The 11,429-nt window shown below is 36.9% G+C and overlaps 5 protein-coding genes and 1 long non-coding RNA gene across 10 annotated transcripts in view; 2 read left to right on the top strand and 4 right to left on the bottom strand.

Annotated features, from left to right (window-relative positions):
• LOC109538129 (tropomodulin) overlaps positions 1–1,533 on the bottom strand; it is a 40,187-nt gene extending 38,654 nt beyond the window's left edge. For 4 of the 5 annotated variants that reach the window (XR_002171999.2, XM_019905218.2, XM_019905220.2 and 1 more), the window contains exon 1: positions 1,324–1,532. Coding sequence is in view for 4 of the 5 variants with exons in the window: in XM_019905218.2 (XP_019760777.1) it covers positions 1,324–1,425 (102 nt within the window). In the remaining variant the exon portion in view is untranslated. Of the gene's footprint in view, positions 1–1,323 lie in introns of all 5 variants that reach the window. The other variant, XM_019905216.2, reaches the window with a different exon arrangement.
• Positions 1–11,429, bottom strand: part of LOC109538161 (synaptic vesicular amine transporter) — a gene marked incomplete in the record, with an annotated part of 105,348 nt that overhangs the window by 52,700 nt on the left and 41,219 nt on the right.
• Positions 2,053–6,942, bottom strand: LOC109538131 (methylthioribose-1-phosphate isomerase). Its single transcript, XM_019905225.2, has 6 exons — positions 6,595–6,942; positions 5,309–5,544; positions 4,090–4,298; positions 3,790–3,953; positions 3,497–3,698; positions 2,053–3,324 (listed from the first exon to the last, which is right to left on the bottom strand). The coding sequence occupies exons 1-6, from the start codon at positions 6,730–6,732 to the stop codon at positions 3,200–3,202; spliced, it is 1,074 nt and encodes a 357-aa protein (XP_019760784.1). The 5' UTR covers positions 6,733–6,942; the 3' UTR covers positions 2,053–3,199.
• On the top strand, positions 6,854–10,204 carry LOC109538127 (transmembrane protein 161B). Its single transcript, XM_019905214.2, has 10 exons — positions 6,854–6,945; positions 7,257–7,419; positions 7,478–7,849; positions 7,954–8,033; positions 8,180–8,395; positions 8,453–8,569; positions 8,626–8,766; positions 8,822–8,996; positions 9,056–9,298; positions 9,426–10,204. Exons 2-10 carry the CDS (start codon positions 7,417–7,419, stop codon positions 9,543–9,545), a joined length of 1,467 nt encoding a protein of 488 aa, XP_019760773.2. The 5' UTR covers positions 6,854–6,945; positions 7,257–7,416; the 3' UTR covers positions 9,546–10,204.
• LOC125505086 overlaps positions 10,411–11,429 on the bottom strand; it is a 2,790-nt gene continuing 1,771 nt past the window's right edge. The window contains exon 2 of the long non-coding RNA XR_007281903.1: positions 10,411–10,581. This is a non-coding gene — a long non-coding RNA (uncharacterized LOC125505086). The remainder of the gene's footprint in view (positions 10,582–11,429) is intronic.
• Positions 10,471–11,429, top strand: part of LOC109538125 (heat shock 70 kDa protein cognate 4) — a 6,040-nt gene continuing 5,081 nt past the window's right edge. The window contains exon 1 of the mRNA XM_019905213.2: positions 10,471–10,548. The gene's annotated coding sequence lies outside the window, so the exon portion shown is untranslated. The remainder of the gene's footprint in view (positions 10,549–11,429) is intronic.

Here is an 11,429-nt window from a genome sequence, read left to right as displayed (position 1 = left end):
TATCAAAAGTTTTCGCAATTTGAAGCAAAAATCGTAATTTTTCTTTTTGAATGCTTAAGTTTTCCAATATGCTTCTAATTAAACATGGAACACTTTCAAAATAATGCTTAATAACAAAGTTGAAATTCGATTTTCAACTGCTAATATCTTCTAGAAATTATTTCTATTTTATTAACTATTACTTAATTATTTTTATTGGAAAAAAAATTTCTAAATTTTTCTCGTACCTTCCAAGTGAGCCTCTATTACCCCTTAAGAGGAATGACGCCAACTTTGAATCACCCTGTAGAGCCCTTAAAATCTAAAATTTTGCCGTAAATAACTTGCATGAATGGCGCATTCGAAGTGTCATAGCGCCGTTTCTGAGTTAACGGCAAAATCCTTAAATAATGCAACTCCTTCTGAGAATTTTTGGATATTTTGTAGCTTGGCAATTCAGACAACTGTGTCATCAAATGTCATAGCCGATTTTGATTGACAAGCGCCTACTTGATGTTTTGAATTAATGCCAGCCAAATAATATTAAACATTAAAAATAAATCGCATCTATTTCAACCGACAACGAATCGTAAGCGAAAGTCACAAGAAACCGAAAATTTGGAAAAAATCACCAAAAAAAACATAGTCGCGCTTAGAAGACATTCATTATATATCTGCAATTGGTTCTTCAAACATTTCCAATCAAAGATGGTCGGAAAAGTGAAATTTTCTAAATAATCAGCAGAGTGCAAGTGAAACCATATTAGTTAAAACAATTTCACGCGTTTGGGCATTGATTGCCTGATGAAATAACCATAAGGGGAAAGTGATAAGAGAAAGCAGAAAAAGCGGCATTTTCTGTTGAAACAAAAAATGAATCATACAGTTCAATTGTACACGTTTGTACCACTGCCGTCCAATGTAGCCGTCTATTTTTACCGCTATTTTTATAGATCCCGGCGTCAAGCAATTTTCGCAAACGATCAATATATATTCTTCTGAGATGGCAAACAATTGGCAAGATTTGGGCCTCGGGTGTCACATAAATGCAGCCTAATTATCCTGGATGGAAACCAATTGAAGTGGGTTCGTTGGGTCCAAGAGTCCAGGAAATTTTTACTTGAAAACAATGATTCAACTGTGCGAAATCGTCGTTGCGAAGCTGAGGACAACTGAAATGTTTAACGTAGCCGAAGAGGTTTGCAACGGGGAAGCTGCCGCTACCTGCTTGAAAAGTCCGCGCATAGTGGAGGTGTATTCCATGTAGAATCACGTGTTACTGTCCAGACTAGTACAGTACAGCAGCATGATGTTGTATGGATTACATAAAAATTCTGGACTTACTTCTTGGATTTTCATCTTGGTTTTGATGACCTTGCGGCGGACCTCCGTCTCGTAGGTCTCCTCCACCGTCTCCACCAGGCTCTCCTCTCCATTCTCGGACATTTTTGCCGTTCGGGATGGCCACACGCGTTTTATTTGGACACTAACTCCGTCACTGGTTATTTCGATCTGAACGCAGCGCTCACTTGCCAAAGACTGCCGAGCATGATTCTATATTTAATCTTCTTTTGCCGCCGCAACGACGAACGGAAGTTTGTTGTAGTCTAGAAACTTTATTGTTTTGTTTTTTCTCTGTTCTTACTTCGATTCATTTGAATCCGTTGCTAATTTTATATGGGCTGTTAACGAACAAAGGCTTTCTAATGTCCAATCAACATCTTGCCACCTGGGAGTCAATTGGGCGCATTTTCTCCGTAAACAGGCTGCAAATCGCTAAAGAAGTATTTATTGATTCAAATGATCACAAGATTTTTAAAAAAAGTACCATACAGAAATACTCATTTGGTTTCTGTCTCTGATCACTTAGGCACACTGGCGGCAGTCTACTATAAAATCATATCACAAGTTGAAAGCAAACTTCTAAAACCCTTATTGAAACGTTTTTTAAATAACTTTCTACGTTTTTCTAAAACGAACTACACTACACTAAGTGAAGGAATAGGCTGGAAGCTCCATTTGCCAAACGACAATTAAGAGAATTTTTGGTTGAGCCGGCAATAAAATGAAAAATCAGAAACAGAAACAATGTATTTGTATATTACATGAAGAAATCCTAATCAATAAAATCAATTTGTAAGACCATGGAATAAATAAGAACAAAAAGTGCTAGATTACCTACTGCTCGTTAATGTAGAAACTAGTAAAAATGCAGATTTGGGCCTTTTCTCACTACTCTTTACTTTCTATTACAACATTAGGAACTTTACCTCTTTAAATACGGACCTGGAAATAGTAATTGAAAACCTTAAAACTGCCGGGCAATGAAATATCAGACAAAATGTATCGGAAATACAGTGAAGTAGCACATCTCCTATCACCGCAAAATCATTCATATATAAGTTGAACATTAACTGTTAATTAACATGCACTTTGAGGATTTGCAAAACTACTAGACGAAGTTCTGAACTTCAAACTAAACGATGGCCAAAATCATATACGGTATATAGAAATGTTCGTTTATTCAAAAAATCAGACTTTAACTGCAATTTTCCCTTAGTAACTGAGCCCGAAACAATTGAAAAATAACGTTCAAAAAGCGCCAGTTACCGGGACTAGAAACTCAGTTTTCTAATTTAAACTTGAAAAACACCAGCGTAATCATTTGCGCACTAAATCAGCAGTCTAGTTAATATGGAAATACCAAATAAATCATTGCTATAAAGTTACAATGCAACTCAGTAAGTGGTATTAATATTAAATATGAATTGGGTTTCAAACGTATGTGAAACAATATTGTTTTAGGCGAATCTTTTAAGCTCTTACTTTATGTTACTGTTAGTCCAGCATGATGCAAAAGCGCAGAAAAAATGTATGTCCGTTACTGTATCTCAATATGGATGCCTTTCCAACAACACAACTTAAATTTAATTAAACAAGGGCGAAAAGCTAACTCTTATTATTCATTCAATACAATAAAGAATTTACTCTCATAACATTCGCTGGCCTTTCAGTGCATCTTAAAGCAACTTTAGTAAATATTTAATGGCATCTTACTAAAATCGTCTTATGAAAGTCCTCCGTATGGTATATATATAGTAGTTAACATCCTTATTAAAAAATTCGACAAATTGTTGCCTAAACAGTAAAAACCATCCAAAAATAGTCGATATATATATTGTGGCAATAAAATTTCAGTATCTAAGATCACGTGGTGAATTTAAGCGCTTACGGACGCCAGGACAGCTTTTATTTGTTCAGGTTTGAACACTCCACGTTCGGTAATAATGCCGGCAATCAGAGAAGCGGGAGTTACATCAAACGCAGGATTCCAACACGGGATTCCTAAATAAAGAGAAAAAACCCATTAAAAAACTATTGGCAACATGAATCTGCCTGGTTAAGGCAGTCGATTGAAACCCTGCGGGATTTCTGGTTATTTTAGTTATTCGTCTAATGTTAGAATTTGGTAGTACCGTTTTAAGCTGGTTAGTTACAAGATGAATGGATTGCTAACCTTTCGCTGCTATTCTATGCTCTCCAACGTGGGTCATTTCCCGATCGGGCCGTTCTTCAATTACAATGTGCTCCCCTGTCGATACTTTCGCATCGATGGACGTAAATGGTGCGGCTACATAAAATGGCACTGCGTGATATTTGGCTACAACGGCAATTTGGTAGGTTCCAATTTTGTTGGCTGTGTCACCGTTTGCAGCTACCTGAAGAACAAAAATGTGAAATTAACCCTAGCATTCCTCAAGCAGGTAACACTGTGATAAACGAGCGTGTGAAATGTAGCGGCAAACCTACCCTGTCAGCTCCAACGACCACAGCGGAAATATTCCGACTTTTCATTAAAGCAGACACCATACTATCACAAATAAGGGTGGATGGAATTTTGTCATGAATCAACTCGAAGGCGGTAAGCCTAGCGCCTTGATTGTAAGGCCTAGTTTCAGTGCAATAAACGTGCTCTACAAAAATCAAAACAACAAGTCAACAAAGCGCTTAATGGTGCCAAAATTAACGTGAAACAAGCTACAAGTGGTGGGTTTCTTGGAAAACCTCACTAGTTTCAATAGGACAAAACAGAAAGGTTTGAGACATTACCTAGTCTTTTCATCGCATGCAAACTACGGATTACTCCCAAGGCTGTGCCATAACCGGCGGTAGCAAGAGATCCTGTATTACAGTGGGTGACCACCCTCACTTGACTATCTCCTGATACTCGCGACAGGATTTCTTTCGCCCCGTTATCGCCGATGGATTGATTATCAGTTATGTCTTTTTCAAGCAGATGTTGAATTTTCAATAGGAACCTGCAAAAAAATTCGTTGAATGTTACTTCAATGTTAGTCAATAATCAATACCTCATTGTCTCGTTCATTGTAGCGCTTAGTGAATGGGAAACAAAAAAAATGTCACAGAAACACTCGAATATATCGGACGAAGCAACTGGCGATTTAGGCTACTTCCACTCGGACTGGCTGGGATTAGACTGAACTAAATGACCCATGTTGAGTCAGGTAAACCCTAATCCGTAAGGCATCAATAAATCAAACAAACAATTTATATTATCTTTAGGGCAGTTGTTTACGCTCTTCAGGGCAAATTGTCTCTTTTGTTTGGACATAGCCATAAATAGTTAATTATCTAGTTAATGATCTCTAATCGCATATAAATTGCTTGCTGATTACTATGGTGCATCCTCTACAAATATTAAAGCCCACGAAACTAGTTGAAATCCAATCAATTATGAATTACTCTATTTACTAATCTCGCAAACAGTTGCACGTGATTTATTAAAGAAAAATAAGTTATTTTGGTTGGCGTATTAAAACTGAACAGTTCCTAGTTAATCTTTAGGAATACATTTCTGATAAAAAGGTTCAAGTCATGACCTCAAATGAAAACTTAAATAAATAACTATGTCATAGTATCTTGATGAAGCAGTATGCAGACCCAAAACGTGCTTTAAATTATCACCAGAAATCCTACTTAACAATTAATTGTTTAAATTTAATGCCTCAAAGAGGCAATAAAATGTTGCGATTTCATTGATTACGTGCATCATACAAGATTTTTTGGGCTTTGCCCTAAAACATGTTGAAAGATATTCAACGCGAATTGGAGATGTTTCAACATTTGACCTAAATGTCTCAATAACTTGATGAAAATGAAGGAGCGAAAGGTATTCTAGCCAATTAATTAGTTGCATGCCCTCTTGCATTATGGACCGAAACCGATTTGGAATCACGTTTACTTTTCTAAGAACTTTTCTAGTAATTTGGCCAATTCCATTACATCTCTTCGTCTTTTGGATACTTACTTGTGTATCATATCTTCCAAACTAACTGATTTGTCTTTACTCAATTGGTTCGCCAAGTCAATCAGCTCTTCGGCGGCCCCTTTCATGTTAACAGCCGTTGGCCGCGATGAGACCAGATAGTTCAATTTGCCCTCAACTTCCTGACGAAGTTGTTTTTTCGATTCGAATTTGTCGTTTCGCATCTCCACCGCTAAGCTGAGGCAACCGACTATAGCTATAGCTGGCGCCCCTCGGACCTGTATTTAATTTAATGTTTAATGTAGCTAAAAGGGGTTGGGTTCTGCTAGAAACTGCTCATTGAACGCATCACTTGGTAGCTCAATCGCTCAATCAATCAATTGAGTTATTCACTATTTTTTATCCTAAAATCGCACAAACATGTTTGTTATTGAAAACTTTTTATTTTTTCTTCTGATTCGGGTAGATAAGAACAAATGATAAATTAATCTGGAATGAGGCAAAAAATAAACCAAGTGCCTGATAAAAAGATTCTACTTTATGGGCCTGTTTGCGTGGCTCGCAGCAAAAATTTGAATGGAATCTTGGAATATCGGAATGATCCAATAATCCCAACCAGTTATGGCTACTTGCCTAATTGAATTTAGTAAAGGTGCAAGCCTTAGCAAGCTAAATAAAGTCAACAATTGGCAGCACATGAGAAAAACGTGTTAATTAATCTACTTGAGAGCTCTTACCGTTACTTATGTGCGAGTTTGTATACTGAGCAAGATCAATAAAAGATTTTATGGTGCAGAGGATTATGTTTAGGACATGCAGGATTAGTAACGGAATTCTGAAAAGAATATTGAAACAAACAAATACTTTGGGACTTAGGCAACGTGCTGGCGACAGTATAAAGTTTAATCTAAATCCAACTTAAAAATAGTGCAAATATTCCTCTTTGTCCAAATTGAGTCGGGAAACTTGCTTGCAATAGTTGTAGCAATTTTGATTTCCACTACTAATCTCAAATAACCCAAACTGAGTCTAATGGTAAATAAGCTCTTAGCTTTTCAGCACATCCTGTTATCGACTATGCTAATATGGCTAGATGAGACATTCGGGCCTTTTTAGCAAACATTCCAGTCCATTGATAATTGTTTAACGGAAAGCAATATTTGAGTGAGGTTTAAGAGGATTAAACGCGACCACGACTGCTGGTAAATGAGGAGATTTAAGCAAGCAAATGTATTTTAACTAGAAGTGAGCGATCAAAAATGTTAAATGAGCAGTTATTATGTAAATACCAGTGACATGAGGTCCACGGTGCTCAGTAGCAAACTTACCTGCATTTTGTTGATGACCTTCCATCCATCTTCGACTCCCTTAACTTTCACATACTTGGTAATGCCTGGCAGGAGCAGTTGGTCCAGGATTTCCAAGTTATTGGTCACTTGGTCATAGATTATGGACTTGAGAGACATGTTTGACTAACGCTGCTACTTCGATCAAATGTAGAGGTTTTCGAACAGAAGTCGACTTAAATATCGGCACCGTATCACAGTGACATTATCATATTACCAAAAACCACTGCCGGTTTAGAGACAAACAAGTTCTTTATCGGAGTTATCTGTTAATTCAACAACCACCGGCGAGCGAATATTGAAGCTGAAGAAGAAATGTGGATGAGGTTTCAAGTAAGTCAAAGTCAAAATGACATTTTATTTGCTCAATGTCTACAGTGGACCATCGGGTTTTTAACAACCTGTGAAGATTGTCAAAGTTTTCTGCATTATTTAATTGGTTTATTTCTTTTGAAATTAGTGCTGCCCGGTTTTTCGGCATTTTTCAATATTTGTTTGTGCAAAATTGTTCTTTTACCTGATAAAGTAGTTGCAAAATCCTATTACCACGGTCAGCTGAAGCACTACTAACTGCCATTGAAAAGATCTAGGTTATGTCGCATTGACTACTACAGAAGTTTAAATTTTCAATTTAATAATTGCAGTATTCCCAAATAGTGGGCAATGTTGAAAGAGCCAGCACCAGTTAAGTGGCTTTTATAGCGCGACTCACCAAAGTGGCGTTATGTAATGTGTAATTGCGAACATTTCTATAAATATATGGTAAAGTTACAAAAATAGCCCTCAAGATTAATTAAGAAAAAAATGGTAATTAAACAACAGCTCATCCTGCATAATTGGGGCATTTCGAGTGGTGCTATTTTAGGCTTTGTTGGGCGCTCAGCTTGTAATTACTTTAGTGATGATCAGCATCATCCAAAAGATTGGACCTCATTTCTCTTTTGCCAAGTGGCTGATTTGTTCCACCGGCCTTGTCCGCTATCTGTATCCTACGAATGAGGAGCTCAGGCAACTGGCCAACATCCCCAAAGACAAATCAAAGAACAAAAGGAACCCCAAGGGGATGGCGAATGGAAAAGACACTCCTGAAAAGTTCCACATAGATCGCTCATTGGATGTAACGTTGGAGACTGCTAAAGTCACATATTTGGATGTGGTACATCTGAGGTACTATAGCGAATACCAATGGTTAGTGGACTTTTCTGTATATGCATCTATTGTGTATATCATTACAGAGGTAATTCATTGTTCTATACCTACCCTATTCATCACTCAGCCCTAAGTACAAAACATTTTCACTTGACTATTTGCTAACGTTTGTTTTTCATTTTTTCCAACTAGGTTTATAATATGTGGTTCCCTATTAAAGACGAGGTGAATTTGAGCATAATTTGGTGCTTCCTCGTCGTCCTATTTGCTGTGTATCCTTTTATCTTCCTAGTACAGGTGGAAACTTGCATGGGAAATAACAGCAGAATGCTAGGAAGACTGCAACAACTGCAGCACACTTTCATTCGAAAGCAATCGTAAATCCAACATACAACGATATTTCTTAACTGCTGCTCAGAAAACTGTTGATCAGTTTAACAGTCCAGTACTTCCGAGGTGAAGAATCGGTGGGTGAGCGGTCAACATGTATAGTGATGGCATTTATATACTTGCTGGTGGCAATGATGGTTCTGATAATCGACGAAAATACCCTGGAATTGGGCCTGGAGAGCGCTTACAGCACGTTCAACACGAGCGCCTCAGCTTTTCTAAATCGCCAAGGATTGAGTTCTTCGTAATTGCCGTAAAACACCCGAAATAGCCGTGATTTATTGCTCTGATACGTTTTTAGAGGACCTGCATCGAAGATCGTCATAAAATTCTTCATAGCTATATGGTGTTCTATTCTCGGAGCGATTGTAACGTTTCCAGGCATGCGAATTGCCAGAATGCACTGGGATCTCTTAAGGTACTGTCTCATGTCTGTTTAGCCAGAATCTTTAAATTGTTGCGTGTATTTTAAAGATATTTTAGGGAAAATAGAGTCAAGCAGCTGCTTTTAAATATTGCATTCGCCCTGCCATTCCTGCTGGTTATTCTTTGGGTCAAACCTATCACAAAAGACTACCTGACGGTCCGAATTTTTGCAGGCAGAACTGAGCCAATGTAAGTACGAGTCCGTATCGAGTAATGAGAAATTATGTTAAACCGCATTTTTCAGAATGACTGAGCAAAGTTTTGAAATAGCGAGACTTTTGGCAATTTTTTCCACAATTGCTGTGAAACTATACCTCATGCCCTGGTACCTTCAGGCCTACCTAGATATGGCCTATCATCGCACTCAGGAACAGAAAAAGGAAGCCGGGAGAATTACGAACATCGACTTCCAAAAGAAGGTAGGCTTTTCCTTGACTCTCTTAATAAAAAATGCTAATCGACTTTCAATTTCTTATAGGTGGCCGCTGTTTTTTACTACTTGTGCGTGGTGGCTCTTCAGTACTTGGCGCCTTTGATACTGTGTCTGTTCTTCAGCTTCATCTACAAAACTCTTGGTGAATACCAATGGAGTTGGTTATTAAGTAGCTCAAATGCAGAGTGCTCGATTGAGGACGAACCAGTAATTCCGCTGCCTGCAAAAGTAGGAGCAGAGGTGGAACCAGTTGAGGAGCTGTTTTTGACTTTGGAGAGTTTAAAGTCTGTAAGTAATGAGGCGTCGTTGTTGTTTCTGCATTTGCCGAAAACTGTGGGCGTGGCAAACAGTCAAAGAACAATAATTAAGGACTTACCTACTATGACTTGGATTATATGTAAATATTTTGTTTTAGGTGTTTGCGGCCAATGTCTTTCGAGGAGTTTTTGGATTCGCAACTTGGTGGAGTTGTTTCATTTATTTTGCCACCACATCTGTGGGTCTAATTTATCAATCGTATTTTACGGTGATTTAAGTGGTCACGCCAAACACTGTTTCATTCGCCAGCTGGTTACTTGTTCTCATTTTGAGTTATGGATGAAAAATCTACCAGGAATTGTAATCGAGAATTTTCAAGTTTCATGACTAAGGGTAATTATTCTTATAATTAGGAAATTGTTTTACTACAGATAAACAATGCATTGTATCACCGTATCCTTGTGTTGCTTACTGGAAATGTGTGAGTCGTGAATCGCACAATCGGAGAGTGATTTTGAAACATTTTGCAATATTTTTGCCTCTATGAAAATGCCCGTCTTGAAGTTGAACATACGCAAAATAGTTTAAGCAATTTCATATCAGGCTTCCTGAGTGAGTTTACGTAAAAATTGTCATCTCATTTGTAGCAATTAAAAGTAATTTTCTAGGAGGATCAAAAGTATTTGATTCAAAGTCGAAAGTCTTAAGTACCTTACGTTTTCCAAACGAATAATTTAAAACCGCCGAAACGTAGCAATAACGATGATAATGGATTATTTGTATTATCTTATATGCGTATACGTGTGCTAAATTTGATAATCCCTCGTGTTCCTTCTGTTTTTTGTTGTATTTGTATGATGTTGAGTTCATTTTGAATGCGTTAACTGTTCTTGATGTAGTGTGTTTGTTTGTAAATTATATCCTAGAAAACTGCGAGAAATTTGTTTAATTTCGCACTTTGTCTATCTGTTGTCCTGATTATCTTTGTTCTTCTGAGCTTGCCTTATTTTGTCTGTGAAGCATTATTTGAGACATTGACTCAGATGAGACATCGACTCAGACAAATGATTGATCGTTGAAAAAGATTATCTTGTTATCGTATTTATTATATTTTTTTATGTCTAGATAAGAAAATAATTGCGATTATCAATACGTATATATTGTACATTACAATTACTTATAGAGAATATATCTTCAAAGCGCCAGCAACGTTACAGCTTTTCCTCCAATCCAAGTCTCACCTTGGTGGCTGATTTTCCTTAAATAAATCCAACACGCACGTAAGTTGTTACATAATATTATCAAAAATAAATCTGAAATCAAAATGTCATATTTTTATACATGTAGGTACTTATGTATATAAATACAGTTGAGTCCGGATATAACAAACTTGAAAAATGAACTAAAACTGGTTTGTTATATAAGGAGTTCGCTATAAGCGAATAATAATACAAAAACACGTTTTGTATTCTATTTCGTTATTTTTACATAGAGTAGTAGAAGTGAGTAGGTATGACTAAAAAGAACACAATAAGATAAACGAAATTCAATTTGAAATCTACTTTATAAAGTCTGTAATTTTTGTTTGTACATTTCTGCTGCAAAAATAGATGTTATTTATGTAGTTTCCCGGATCACAAAAGGACTCCCAGATATGATTAGGAACTTGGCGTGATTGTAGAAAATTCCGAGTTTTGGACACTTTTTTTGTCATTTCAGAAATGGTTGGAACAGCATTAGTGTCTACAGTAGAATAAGTTTCACCTAAATCGTCACCGTTCTTATTATCGCTTAAAGCTGTAGATGAGGTTTGATGAGTTTATAATTTGATCATCGGTCAACATTTCTCTTGTAAGAATGCCATTATCAATGCTCTCAAACTCGAAGAAATTGAAATCACTCAACTTGGTTTTAACTTGTTCTTCGACAACATTGGGACATCTTCGTCTGTGTCATACTCGTAGTCAGAGTCTTTATCATTTTCTAACCATTCGTTAAGTGGAATTTCATCGTCCGGTTCATAATAATTTTCTTTTCTTACAAATCCCCCATGCTTAAAGCAATTTTTTTTCGGCTAACTTTTTGCCAAGCTCTATGAATGAAATTGACTGCATCTAAGAGATTTATAGAAAATGTTTCATTTTTATCGATCGCCTCTAAC

This window comes from Dendroctonus ponderosae, unplaced genomic scaffold (assembly GCF_020466585.1).
Source record: "Dendroctonus ponderosae isolate FM_Combo_2020 unplaced genomic scaffold, Dpon_F_20191213v2 Dpon_F_20191213_1, whole genome shotgun sequence".
Lineage (NCBI taxonomy): Eukaryota > Metazoa > Arthropoda > Insecta > Coleoptera > Curculionidae > Dendroctonus > Dendroctonus ponderosae.
The sequence above is the reverse complement of the archived record's forward strand: the minus strand, read 5'-3'. Positions and strand labels throughout refer to the sequence as shown.

What these genes read in the sequence shown, in the direction of transcription:
- LOC109538131 (XM_019905225.2), bottom strand. Translation starts at nt 6,732, where the DNA reads ATGTCTCTCAAGTCCATAATCTATGACCAAGTGACCAATAACTTGGAA. An exon ending in TTGGAAGATATGATACACAA is followed by an intron (nt 4,299 to 5,308) that starts GTAAGTATCCAA and finishes ATTTTTTTGCAG; the next exon opens with GTTCCTATTGAAAATTCAAC. An exon ending in GCATGCGATGAAAAGACTAG is followed by an intron (nt 3,954 to 4,089) that starts GTAATGTCTCAA and finishes TGATTTTTGTAG; the next exon opens with AGCACGTTTATTGCACTGAA.
- LOC109538127 (XM_019905214.2), top strand. An exon ending in CTCGTCGTCCTATTTGCTGT is followed by an intron (nt 8,034 to 8,179) that starts GTATCCTTTTAT and finishes ACTGCTGCTCAG; the next exon opens with AAAACTGTTGATCAGTTTAA. An exon ending in CGCCAAGGATTGAGTTCTTC is followed by an intron (nt 8,396 to 8,452) that starts GTAATTGCCGTA and finishes ATACGTTTTTAG; the next exon opens with AGGACCTGCATCGAAGATCG.